Raw genomic sequence first — 13,379 nt, 5'->3', positions numbered from 1 at the left:
GTCAAGGAGGGCTCTGATGTGACAGGTGTTAATAAGTCCCTGTGGCTGCATGTAGGGAGCAGATGGGGAGAGGGAGCAGGGAGAATAGGAAAGAGGCTGCTGCCATAGTCCAGGTGGGAGAAGATGAAGGATGAACCAAGATGAGGGCATGGGGTAGGGGTGGGGGTTGGGGGAGAAGATCTGGAAATACTTTGGAGACAGATCTTTGGTGGAAGGCAAAGTTACCCACCCCTCTTCAGGCTGCGGTACTTTGGGGAAGAGCAGGTAACAGCCAGCCATGTGTGAGGCCAAGCCAGGATGGTGGAGCTAGGGCCGTGGGCTGGCTCCAGGAGGCCTTCCTGGGGAGATACAGGTTCTGAGAGGGTTGGAGGGGCCCGTTGGCAGATCTGTCTCCTAGACACTGCTATGGCCATGCAGCATGGTGATTAAGAGCCTAGACTCTACAGCCATGTAGCTTGGTGATTGAGAACCAGATCTATAGACTGCCTGATTTCAGATTTTAGCTCCATCACCCACTTCTGTGTACCCTCGGGCAAGAGTAAGTGTACCATGCTGAGTAAGTGCTATGTGAGCACTGAATGATAAGGACGACAGAGATTATGATAGGAGTCTCTGCAAAATCACCCCTCAGAGACTCCCCATATATAGGGTAAGCATGCTGTAGGTGTCAGATCTGAGATCCCATAGAGAAGAAACCCATCACCACCCCACACTGGGACCTCTTCCCTAACTGGCCTGGGTTACTGGCTTGGGGGAAGGCTCTACCACGGCGGGGATGGATAAAAAGAGTTGTGCCTGCTTTCCTATCCCTCTTTTTGCCCTTGTATCTGCTTCATCTCTTTCTGTCTCCGTGTCTCACATGCTCGTCCGTGGCCATCCCTCCTCCTTCTCCCGGTCCTCGGTGTCTATCCACTTCCGGTGGCCGCCTCCAGACCCTTCATCAACGCTAGCAGCCTCCCAGTGTCTCCGCCCCCGCTCCTGTTGGGGGTAACAGCGCATGCGCCATCAGCGCCCCTCCCTCTCCACCCTCATCCCCCGTCGGTGTCTGGGCCTCGTCCCCTTCTCTGTCTCCCTCTGTTCCCCCATCACGTCCCCCGACACTGACACCCCATTGCTCCCGCGGTTTCCCAGTCTCAGCTTTGGTCCCCAGACCGGTCCACCCGCGGTAAGATGGGAAGGGGGAGGCCTGTAGAGAAGGGGAGGGGCGAAGCATCCTGCATCCCGAGATAAACAAACCCGGGGAGGGGGCGGCGGAGACTGAGGGGCCTGACGCGGGAGGAGAAGAATGGGGGGCTGGGTCTGGGGGAGATGGCAGGCCCTGGGCGCACATACCGGGGCCCTCTGACGGGTAACGGGGGTTCCTATGGTTGCCCAAGATGCAGAGCTGGGGGCGCCGAGGCCACCCGGGGTCTTGGGAGCTTCTGGGGGCTTGGACCCCAGAGTCTCTGTGGTACCCTCTCTAGTTGACCTCTGCCTCCAGGATTTGCCTGGAGCCCGCCCCTAACTCTGCACCCGCCCCCCGAGGGCCACTGAAGATCATGACTAAGACAGATCCCGCCGCGATGGCCCCGCCGCCCCGGGGGGAACAGGAAGAGGAGGAGGAAGACTATGAACCCGTCCCTGAGGTCCCTAGCCCCACTCAGGAGCGCCGGCAGAAGCCTGTTGTGCACCCCTCAGCACCTGCTCCCCTCCCCAAGGACTACGGTAACCACTGTTCTCACCCTGGAATCTGGCCTAGAGCTTTGGGTGGCCAAAGCGGGGTCGGTTGAGCTCTGCTGGTGGTCATAGGGGGATTCTGGTGAATTTGAAGGTGGTCCAGAAGAATCTTGGCTTCAGGACCCTTGGGTAAACCCCCAGTTCATTAGTTCATTAATTAATTCATTCATCCATTGAAGAGTGGAATTAGAATAATTCTTTGATTCATGACACATCATTCAATCATTTAGTCATTCAACAAACATTTATTGAAAGCCACTATGGACCTGGCTGTTTGCTGGGAACTGGGGCCACAGCACAGAACAAGACAGAGCAGCTTGCCCTGAGAGAATTCATATGTCTCAATAACCACGCAAATAAATATTTAAAAACGAATATATATATATATATATATGTATATATATAATTACAAGATATAATGTGAATTGTGTTTGCCAAGAACAGGATACTGCAAGAACTTTTTAAGATATGGTTTCCCTGATGAGGTAACATTTGAGGGAGACCCGAGGGTGAGTTGGGGTTAATTAAGGGAAAGGTAAGGCAAGGAGGTCCCAGGAGAGGTAACCACAGGAATAAAGGATCTGAGGTAGGAAGGTGTGGATCTGAGAGGGTGGCCTCTTGGAGAAATTGAAAGTGTCTAATCGTTTACCAAGGAATATTTGTTGACTGCTGCTACTCCATGACAAGCCTTATGCTGGGTGATGGGGATTTAATGGTGAGTGATCCAGGCATGATCCCTGCTCTAGGAGAGGAGAGACTAAATAAGTGAACAGATAAATAAATCAGATAAACTCAGACTGGAGTGTGCGCTATGAAAGAAATAAAAGATGGAGACATAGTAGATAATGACTAGGAGGCAGCCACTTGAGACAAAGTAGTCAGGGTGTGTCCTTCTGATGAGGTGGCATTTAGGCTGAGACCCAGAGCATGAGGAGGAATCATCCATAGGAGAGCTAGAGAGAGTTCCAGGCAGAGAGCAGCAAGTGCAAAGGCCCTGAGGCAGAACTGAGCTTGGAACAGAGAGATCATGGAGCTGCATTTAGGGGGTGATCAGAGTTGAGGTGAGTGGTTGACATGGGCCAGATTTGGAAGGAACTTAAAGGCCACAGTGAGGACTTTGGATATAAGTATGATGGGAAGAGCAGTGTGTGTGTGTGGGGGGGTTAAATAGAGGAGTGGCAGGTCTGATTTATAGTTTTAAAATCTCCCTCTGTCTGGCTACTGGGTACAGAGGGATGGAGTGCAGCCAGAGTTGGGTATAGGAGGGGGGTTTTAGAAGATACTGGCTGGGAATCCCCAGCAGCTGTGAGATTCAGAAATTAGGCACTAGGTTCAGAGAGTTGGCATTGCCAGGATAGGGCAGAAGAGATGGTATCTGGGGACATGTCACTTCAACAAGTTGACTTCAGTCTGATAGAAAAGTAAGAAAGTTATCTGGGGGCCCAGGGCACAGGTGGATGTGGCTAGATGTGGCTGGGGCCTGTAGCACAGTGGGAAGTCCAAAGGTGTAGACTGGCCTTCCAAGGAATCCTTTTTCCTCAAGGAGGGTTTGGTCACAGAATATGAAGGAATCTGGAAATGTGGTTTAGGACAGAGAGAAAGCTAAGGTGGACTGCAAGAGGAAATTGTGTATTTGTTTGTTAAATTTGTAGATTAATTAAGCAGAGATTGACTGAGCACCTACTGTGTGCCAGGTGCTGTACCCAGCCTTGGGGATAAGGTAGTGAACAAGGCAGAACAGAATCATGGTGTTTACATCCTAGTGAGGGCGACAGATGAGAAAGGAAAAGAAAGAAAGAAAGAAAAGAAGAAAAAAGAGGGAAGAGAGGAAGAAAAGGAGGGAGAAAGGAAGGGGTAAACACATTATGATAAGTAGTGATAAGTGCTTGTGCTATGATAAAAAATGAAAATAGGATAGGAGATGGAGAAAGGTGGGGGTGCTGATTTAGACAGGGTGGTCTGGGGAGACTTCTCTGAGGAGGAGGTGACATTTGAGGAAAGACCTGCAAAACCTTGTGAAGGTCTGAGGGAGGACTGTCCCAGGTGGGAAAAACAGCAAGTACAAAGACTCTGAGACAGGAATTTGCCTGACATATTGGAGGGACAGAAGGAGGCTAGTGTGCCTGGAAGGGAATGAGTGAGGGGAGAGGGCAAAGAAGTGAGGGGGCCAGATTGTGCAGGGCCTTGTGGCCCATGGTGAGGACTTTGGTCTGTACTCTGAGTGGGATGGGAGCCAGGGGAGGGTTCTGAGCCAAGGAGGGCTATGATGTGACTTGGTTTTAGAAGAAGCACACAGGCCAATTCCTGGAGACACATTCTATGTGGCACATCCCTGGTCTGTGTATGATCTAGTCATTCATTAACTCATTCATTCAGTACACACTGAGTTCCTGCCACGTGCTCTGCCAGGCCCTGTGCTGGGTGCTGATGTTGTTACAGACAGCAATGCTCATCAGAATCTAATAGGTGGTTGGCCACAGGTTGGATCCTGATCATGGATACATTTTATATGGACTGTATGGTATTTGAAAAATTTGGGAGAGTTTTCTTAAAAAACAAAACTTCTGGCTTTTAAATTTATTTATTTATTTTTACTCTGGAGATCTGGCCAAACTGTGCCCATACCCTGACAGGGCAATGGTGGGCTAGAGCAGTAGCAGCCCCCTCGGGCATGCAGACTCGAAGGTGCTGCACTCCCTACCACACTCCTGTTTCAAGGGGTGGATTTTGCTGCTATATGGGATTTCCTGACCTTCCTTTTTTTCACGACACACTGAGCATCCAGATTTTATCTGGAACCTCATGCTGGTCACACAGAAAATGCCTGTGGGTTGACTGGGGTCCATGTGCCACCAGTTTGAGACACTCCATTAGAGGCTCTTAAAGGGAAAGACCTAGAGCTCCCCAGCCTCAAGATGGAAGGAGGGGGCCAGTTTGCCTGGGGTGACCTTGGACCTCTCACCACCCCAGCCTTCACCTTCTTCGATCCCAATGACCCGGCGTGCCAGGAGATTCTGTTTGACCCGCAGACCACCATCCCAGAGTTGTTTGCCATTGTGCGCCAGTGGGTGCCCCAGGTCCAGCACAAGATAGACGTCATTGGCAATGAGGTAGGAACACTGGGAAAGCCAGGGAGGGAGGGGATGTGGAACCCCACATGTCCTGGTAACCCTCTCTGGTCCCCTGGTTCTCCCAGATTCTACGTCGAGGCTGCCATGTGAATGATCGTGATGGGCTGACTGACATGACACTGCTCCATTATGCGTGCAAGGCTGGGGCCCACGGAGTCGGTGAGGTCCCAAACCCCCCAAGCCATGAGCCCCCAAACCCAGGCCTCCAGAACAGACACCCTCAAAGCCACCCAGAACTCATGCCCTAAGACCCCCATCTGGAACCCACAGCCTAAGATCCCAAAGTGCGGTCCCTGAGCCCAGGGCCGTCCCCAAGCTCCAGTTCTACGCTGACCCGGGCTATCACGCAGGGGACCCCACGGCAGCCGTGCGCCTCTCGCAGCAGCTGCTGGCGCTGGGCGCGGATGTGACCCTGCGCAGCCGCTGGACCAACATGAACGCGCTTCACTACGCGGCCTATTTTGACGTGCCCGACCTCGTACGCGTGCTGCTGAAGGGCGCACGGCCGCGAGGTGAGGAGGAGGGTCCTGGCTCGCGGGGCAGGACCCACAGGTTGGGGGAAGGGTGGAAGAAGGAGGGGGACGCCTAGGGTGTGTGTCGGGAGTGAGGACCTGCGTGAGGGAGGCGGGGACGTGAGAGGCGCCGGAGTAAGAGGGCGGGACGTGGGGCGATGGGGCAGAACTGAGGCCTTGCTGGGAGAGGAGAGGGGACTGGCGGCTGGAGGCAGGAGGCGTGGGAAATGGGGTCAGTGGTCCACAACCCCGGGGAAGGGCAGGACGTGGGCGGGGCTCCGAGGTGGGGGCGGGGCACTGCGGCAGAGGCTGCGGGAGGACGGCTGGGGTCCCACCGGTCCTCACCCTGAACCCTTCTCTCGTCCACTTCCCAGTGGTGAACTCCACATGCAGTGACTTCAACCACGGCTCAGCCCTGCACATCGCTGCCTCCAACCTGTGCCTGGGCGCGGCCAAATGTTTGCTGGAGCACGGTGCCAACCCGGCACTCAGGGTACTGCCTCCCTGGCTCGGCCCCCATTATCCTCCTCCCTCCCTACCCCGACTTCCTTCCAACAGGCCTCTGCAGAGGACAAGGGCCACCCGCACTTCTCGAGACTACCAAAATATTACAACAAACATCTGTATATTCAACAAATGAAATAATAGCTGAAATTTACTTAGTGTTCATTGTATGTCATGCGAAGTCTGTTATAAGCCCTGTTTTACAATGGGGAAATTGAGGCAGATCTTATTAGCCCAGGGTAACCCAGCAAGGAATATGTTTTCTTTCAATCCTGGCTGACCCCATGGCTGTGTAGACAGCATTTCAAGGTCATGGGGAAAGTAGAAATTAGACCCTCTGTTTGACCCGCAGACCACCATCCCAGAGCTGTTTGCCTCTGTGAATGGGACGTTTGGGTTTCTCATAAACCTCAAATGATCTTTGACCCCTGGCCTATCATTACCACTCACATCCCTAATACCAATTTCTCTGCAGCATCCCAGGCATGGATATCTTGGGGGGACATGGTCTGTGTCCCTGAGACCCTGCCTCTCCTCATTCCCCATTGGCCCAGAATTTGAACCCTGACCCTGTACCACAGGAGCCCATTCTCAATGTTTATCCCCAACATGGCCCCATTACAGGCTTGGGGGTCTCTGGAGGCACAGCTTTCCTAAGGGTATGACCTATAGCACTGAAGTGTGTCCCTCATTCCCTGTTGGCTCCACCCCCAGTCCCACCCTCAATTACTTAACACACATCCCCAGCCTAAAGTCTCAGGGGTGGACTTCCCTGGGAACTTGGTCTGTACCTTAGTGCCCTGCCCCTTCTTATTACCGTGTTGGCCCCAGGTATGACCTAGTCCCACCCCTGCTTCATCCAGACTTGGGATTCTAGGTGTATGGCTTCCATGGGAGTGTGGCCTGTGCCGCTGAGTCCCCGCCCCCTCTCTTCCCTTTGGCCCCCAGAATCGAAAGGGACAGGTACCGGCGGAGGTGGTCCCAGACCCTATGGATATGTCCCTGGACAAGGCAGAGGCGGCACTGGTGGCCAAGGAGCTGCGAACACTGTTGGAGGAGGCTGTGCCACTATCTTGCGCCCTCCCCAAAGTCACGCTACCGAACTATGACAACGTCCCAGGCAATCTCATGCTCAGTGCACTGGGCCTGCGCCTGGGAGACCGCGTGCTTCTGGATGGCCAGAAGGTCAGGGACTGATGTATATGTGTTGGGGGGGGGCAGAGGGCGGGACTGGACTCAGCCCTTTCATCCCTCAGAGCTGGGTCCTTGTGCAGAGCACAGACTCTCCCCTTTGTCTGCTCGCCCACTCAGTCATTCACACAGTACTTTATTTCATCTAACGATTGTTCTGTGAGTCCCCCTTTGTGCCTCACCCTGTGCTGAGCTCTTGGTTCAGGAGGGGAGGCAGACCCATCCTTGTCAGTGACAGCCCAGAGCAGTCGTGGCTGTGATGGGGAAGCACAAGCAGAGTGGTCGGTGCAGCTCTGTGCAGCTGGGGTCAGTGGTCCCCAGCCTGGCCTCACCTCCATTCTTAGAGTGGTCAGGACTTTAAGTAGGAAAGTACCGGCCAGAGTGACTGGGGATGTGATGGGGGATACACTCAACTTGAAGATGAGGAGTGAACGAGGGGAAGAGAAGGAGAAAGGGGTCTTGGTAGGGGTGCAGATGTAAAGGCCCAGAGGGCAGAGAATACCTTCATTTATCCAGGTGGTCCAACTTTCACTCATTTACCTGGTGTCCCTCAGGCTCCGTGCTGGACCCAGTCCATCCTTAGGGATAGAGGGCTGTGTCAACCCCAGCTCTGCTCTCATAGAGCTCCTCTTGTATTAAAGAGACAGTAAATACAGTAAACCGATAATTAAGATAATTTCTGGTAGCAATAAAGGCTGTGAAAACCATTAAATGCCTAGATTTAGTAAGTTGTCCTTGGCTGAAGGCAGAGATGGTTTTAGCTGGGGTGTTCTCAGAAGGCTTCTCTGAGGAGGTGATGTCTGAGCTGAGATGGGAAGGATCTCATCCTACAAAAAATAGGGAAACAGAGGAAGCAGGAGGTACAAAGACCCAGAAGTGGTTAAGGGGCAGTGTGATTGGAGGGGAGTCATCCAGGGAGTGTGAGGTGCAGAGGTCAGCAGGGGTTGTATCACACCAAGCCAATAGGTCACTGGAAGAAATTTGGATTTCGTTTCTTATACAGTGAGAAACCATAAAACTTGACATTTTCTTTCCTAAGAAGAGTTTCCTTTTAAGCATTTTGCATGTGTCAGCCCATCCAGAAAGCTTTCCGTATGTGATCTAATCAAATCCATTGGACAATTCTGAAAGAAGGATGGGTTGACTCTTCCCATTTTACAATCCAGAAGCTTGTAAGAGGCTCCAAGAGGTGAAACCCTTTGTCTGAAGACATGTAATACCAATCACAGCCCCTTAGAGAAGCAGCATAGCACTGTGTTTATGGGCTCAGGCTCAGGGATTTGCTCAGGTAAATCTCAGCTTTGCCACTTACCAGCTGTGAGACCTGGGACCAGTGATTCCACCTTGCTGGGCATCAGTTTCTACATCTGTAAATGAATATAATAATCGTACCCACTTCAGGGTATTTTGTGAGGTTTAAATTAGTTAAAATGTAGGCCATTAGAACAGAGCTTAGAACTGAGGCTTGGAAAGGTAAGGGAGCCTCACACAATGGTAATAACCACACTCACTGAGGGCTCACTGCAGCTAAGCTACTTTACATATGTTAAAAATGTTTTCACCGGACCACCACCCCAGGAGGTGGGTTGCTATTGACTTCACAAATGAAACTGAGGCCCAGGAAGTCCCCTGACCAAATTTACAGCATAATAATAGCCAACACTTGCTGATCCCTTACTTGGAACCAAGTCCTGTTTTGAGACCTTTAATTCCTCCATGACAGCCCTGCCCAACAGACCTTTCTGTGATGGTGGAAATATTCTGTGTATTCACTGCCCAATAACGTAGGCACAACCCACATGTGGCTATTGAGCACTTGAAATTTGGCTAGTGAGACTTGGGAAATGAATTTTTAATTAATTTACATTTAAGTTGTCATGTGAAAAAATAATAAATTGTCATATGTGGCTAGTGACTACTGTATTGGACAGGGAAGCTCTATAAAAATCCTATAAGGTGGGAGTGTTCTTAGTTCCCGTTTCGCAGATAAGGAAATTGAGGCACAGAGAGGTTAAGTCATATCGCCAGTGAATAGTCATGTCTGAGCTGAGATTGGAGTCCAGGGCTCTCTCAACTGCTCCACTCCACCATGCTGCCTGTGTGTACCAGTGATCCACTGTGGCCTCCCAAGACCCCTTCCCAAGCCGTATCTTCCCTTGTCTCCCCAGACGGGCACACTGCGGTTCTGCGGGACCACGGAGTTCGCCAGTGGCCAGTGGGTGGGCGTGGAGCTGGATGAGCCCGAGGGCAAGAATGACGGCAGTGTTGGGGGTGTCCGGTACTTCATCTGTCCTCCCAAGCAGGGTCAGTCCCACTTGGGGCTCAAGGCGGGTGAGGGGCCCATCAGTAGTTCTGATGCTGCTGACTGGGTAAGGGGTTGGGGGATGAGGGTGGGGCCAAGGGCAGAGGCTTGGACAACACCAAGCCCAGGCTCTGTCTCTTAGGTCTCTTTGCCTCCGTGTCCAAGATCTCCAAGGCAGTGGACGTGCCCCCCTCATCTGTCACCTCCACACCCCGGACTCCCCGGATGGACTTCTCCCGGGTTACGGGCAAAGGTCGCAGGGAACACAAAGGTCAGAGGAGGGAGCCTTAGTGTGGGAAGAGCCAGTCTTGGGGATATTCTGTGGGTAGCTTAGCTTCTGTGGCTCGGTTTTTCCTCAGGCTCAAACCCCAGTTTTAGAGGATAAGCTCTGACTTCCTGACTTCTGTGGCTGAGTTTCTCCTTTGGCTCTGTACTGGCCTAACCCAGTTCTTGGAAGGACCTGTGGGTTCCCTGCCTTCTGTGACTTAGTTTTCCCTCAGGCCCAAAGTTTTCTTCTAGTTTTAAAGAAGAATCTGTAGGGGTCCTGGCTTTCATGACTTGATTTAGTCTCTCCATTTTAAAAGGACAATTTCTGGGCAGACTGGTTAACTCAGTTGGTTAGAACGTGGTGCTGATAAAAGAAAAATTTCTGGGTTCCTGACTCAGTTTTTCCTTTGGCCCACATATCCTCAGCTTTGAGCAAGGATTTTGGTGTTCTCCAGGTTCTGTGACTCAGTTTCCTCTCAGTTCTAAAGCCCCCCCTCCTAGGTCTCTGGCATCTGAGATTCAGTTTCCCTTCAAGCCCAGAGTCCCCCTTCCCCACCCCCTGACCCCCCAATTCTGTGAAGACTCTGGAGTTCCTCTGATTGGAGCCAGGATGGGTTTTTATCTTGAGGCTTTCCAGGTGGTATAGGGTCTCCAAGGCTGACATCTGGGGGCCCACCCCCACCTCCGGAACCCTCTACCCCCAGGCAAGAAGAAGTCCCCATCGTCCCCCTCTCTGGGAAGCCTGCAGCAGCGTGATGGGGCCAAGGCTGAGGTTGGAGACCAAGTCCTTGTCGCGGGCCAGAAGCAGGGGATTGTGCGTTTCTATGGGAAGACAGACTTTGCTCCAGGTGAGGATGGGACTCTGGGCTAGGGAGCAGGCAGGGCCTTGAGGCATCCTGACACCCTCCTCCTGCAGGTTACTGGTATGGCATTGAGCTAGACCAACCTACGGGCAAGCATGATGGCTCTGTCTTCGGTGTCCGGTACTTCACCTGCCCTCCGAAGCATGGGGTCTTTGCACCAGCATCCCGTATTCAGAGGTGAGCCCGGACTCCAACTCCAACCCAGGACACCACCCAGAACCCTGATCCCCTCTCAGATGGTCTCCTCCTCTTGAACCAGCAGGACAGTTTGGATACCCCCCCATACCCTAGTTCTTTCCTCACAGGCCCCCTGGGGCTCATGTCTCAATCAGACGCTGGCCTCTTGTGGATCTGACTTCTTCCACTCTTTGTGTTTCCCCAGGATTGGTGGATCCACTGATCCCCCTGGGGATAGTGTTGGAGCCAAAAAAGTACATCAAGTGACAAGTGAGTTGGAGCTGGGGCATAGGGAGGAGTGTGGATTTGGGAATGGAAGGAAGGATTATGGGTTCTCAGGTATATGCTGGTGACAGATTCACTGGTATTTAATTGGGGACACAGGGTCCAGGAAAATGAAGAGACAGGGTCCCAAAGAGGATAGGTGCTATAGGGTATGGGGAAGTTAACGACAAGACTCTGAGTAGGCACTGGGGACGTGGGGTTGAGTGGATACTGGGGACATGGGTAGGCATTGGGGGACATGGTAGGTATTATTGACAAGAGGTCCACATGGGTATTGGGAATGTGGGATCCAGGTAGGTACTGGGAACATGGATAGGTATTAACAACAAAGAGTCTGGGTGGGTATTGAGGACACAATAGGTCTGTCATCTCCTCATCTGACACTCTGCTCTCCTCTCCAGTGACGCAGCCCAAACGTACCTTTACAACAGTCCGGAACCCAAAGGACATTGCATCAGAGAATTCTATCTCCAGGTGTGTCGTCAACCCCTGTCCTCTCTCCTGTGGGATGTTCATTGTATATAGGGGTCTGGAGCTCTGATTGGGGCTGAAAATAGGATTAGAAAATCTTGTGACTAGTAAGTCTACCCAAAAATAGTCTTTAGGGTATAGGGCCCCACACTGAATTCTGGTGACTTCAACTTTTAGGGGTCAGGTAAGGGAAATAGAACATCCTTCACTCCACATGAGCCTAGGAAGGCACAGTTAGAGAGGCAGAGGAAGAATCCAGAAAGGCCAAATCCCAAACACTGGGGGAAAAGCTGGGGGGTGATGGATCCAGATGTTCCTGCACCCCACATCAGAGTGTGAGCCAATTTTCCTCCTTTCCAGGTTGCTCTTCTGCTGCTGGTTTCCCTGGATGCTGAGGGCAGAGATGCAGTCTTAGAGGCCCCGGATACCTGACACAGACACAGAGTCCCCTCTAGCGTCTCCTGACACAGGAGCCCCCAAGTCACCCTGAGATAGAGATACCCAGTAACATCCAGAATAGAGACCCCCATTAGCCAGCCCTCAATCACTGAGGCCCCATTATTAACATTCTCCCATGATAGCCCCCCAATACAGACCCCACATCACCCAGAAAGAGATTCCCTGAGTAGCACCTTCAGGCTAGTCCCTATCCCCAACCCCTCAGAGCAGACCTCCCAATTAACAGATTTCCACATCACCCCAAATAACAGTGACCCTTTCCACATAATGCTCCACAACAGAACCTTGAGTCACTCATCACTGGATCAGAAACCTCCCCCTTTAACAAAGACCCCCTCTCAAGTCCCCTTGAAGTAAACATAGGTCACACCTCCAGAACAACAGAGTAACAAACCTTTGTGTCACTATCCCCCATTTAATGTCAGTCCCCTCAAGATGTGACCCCACGGTCACCCTGATTCTAACCCTGCAATCAGACATTCCTTCCATTAACAAACACCCTTGTTCTTACCCCTCAAGAAAAGACCCACCTTAACCAGCCCATTGTCACCCCCAATTTACAGACACCAAAACAGTCCTGGAAGTGCTAATTACAGGACTCCCAAGTCTTCCTACCCTCTGCACCCTCAAGAAACCCCCAGTGCCTTGTATGAAGCCCACCCCACATGGCCCACAGCCCCTGTGTTGGCCAGGCTCCCAGAAAATTCTCTATTTTTTAAGTAATGACTTCAAAAATGACCCCCAAAGGGGGACCCCAAAATTTGGAGGCTGCATGCTGGGATTCTGGGGATCCCAAACACTAGAGTACATATGTCCCAAACTCCCCCGTGCCCTTAAGTCCTATAGCTCCTAGAAGACTCCAAGGCCCTAACTCCTAGGACTCCAAAATCATGGAATCCCCAAATCCCCAGGGAATCCCAAATTGAAAAACCCAATCACAAGCCCCCAGGAAACTTCAGTCACAAGGTCCTTGTGCCTGGGATGGAGGAGACTACAATCAGGATATGCATTCCAGGTTCCCAGGGCACCTCAAGCCCTATTCACAGGCACCAAGAGACCCCAAAAAGGAATTCCCATCCCTGGAAACTGGAGGACTTCAATGCCCTGAGTCCATGGATCTCAAAACAATCAAATTCCAAGAGAACCAGCCCCAAGGGAAACCCAAATCCTAAAACCTCCATCTCTAATATATGGAGGGTCCCAAGACCCTGAGGGGAATCCCAAATCCTGGAGCCCCCATTTCAATCTATATTCTGGTCATAGGTCCAAGACATCAAATCTAAGTCACTGGCCCCAAAGGACCTCACAACACCTGGGCCAGACCAGCCTGAAGGAGAACATGAAGGCCCAAGGGGTCCGGGGTGGACCTAAGGCCCTGATCACCAAGGACAGCTCACGACTGCCCCTTCACTGCATGTCCCTAAACTTAGCATGACCCCTGTCCTCTTCAATAAAGGCGTTTCTATGGCCTCTGTGTGTCAGGTCATTGTTTAGGGATTAC

The 13,379-nt window shown here is 52.0% G+C and overlaps 1 protein-coding gene across 2 annotated transcripts; it reads left to right on the top strand.

Annotated features, from left to right (window-relative positions):
• The first annotated feature begins 1,030 nt into the window (after nt 1-1,030).
• Nucleotides 1,031-13,341, top strand: CLIP3 (CAP-Gly domain containing linker protein 3). 2 transcript variants are annotated; one of them, XM_063109756.1, is made up of 14 exons: nt 1,031-1,165; nt 1,536-1,704; nt 4,687-4,826; nt 4,913-5,006; nt 5,198-5,359; nt 5,734-5,852; nt 6,812-7,048; nt 9,223-9,358; nt 9,499-9,627; nt 10,328-10,471; nt 10,540-10,663; nt 10,869-10,933; nt 11,350-11,422; nt 11,780-13,341. In XM_063109756.1, exons 2-14 carry the CDS (start codon nt 1,539-1,541, stop codon nt 11,832-11,834), a joined length of 1,644 nt encoding a protein of 547 aa, XP_062965826.1. In that variant the 5' UTR covers nt 1,031-1,165; nt 1,536-1,538; the 3' UTR covers nt 11,835-13,341. The 2 variants fall into 2 exon arrangements, with proteins under 2 accessions (XP_062965826.1, XP_062965825.1); XM_063109755.1 differs by having other exon boundaries at nt 1,481-1,704.
• The last annotated feature ends 38 nt before the right edge of the window (nt 13,342-13,379 follow it).

This window comes from Cynocephalus volans, chromosome 10 (assembly GCF_027409185.1).
Source record: "Cynocephalus volans isolate mCynVol1 chromosome 10, mCynVol1.pri, whole genome shotgun sequence".
Taxonomy (NCBI): domain Eukaryota; kingdom Metazoa; phylum Chordata; class Mammalia; order Dermoptera; family Cynocephalidae; genus Cynocephalus; species Cynocephalus volans.
Note: the sequence above shows the minus strand (reverse complement) of the source record. Positions and strands in the feature narration are given on the sequence as shown.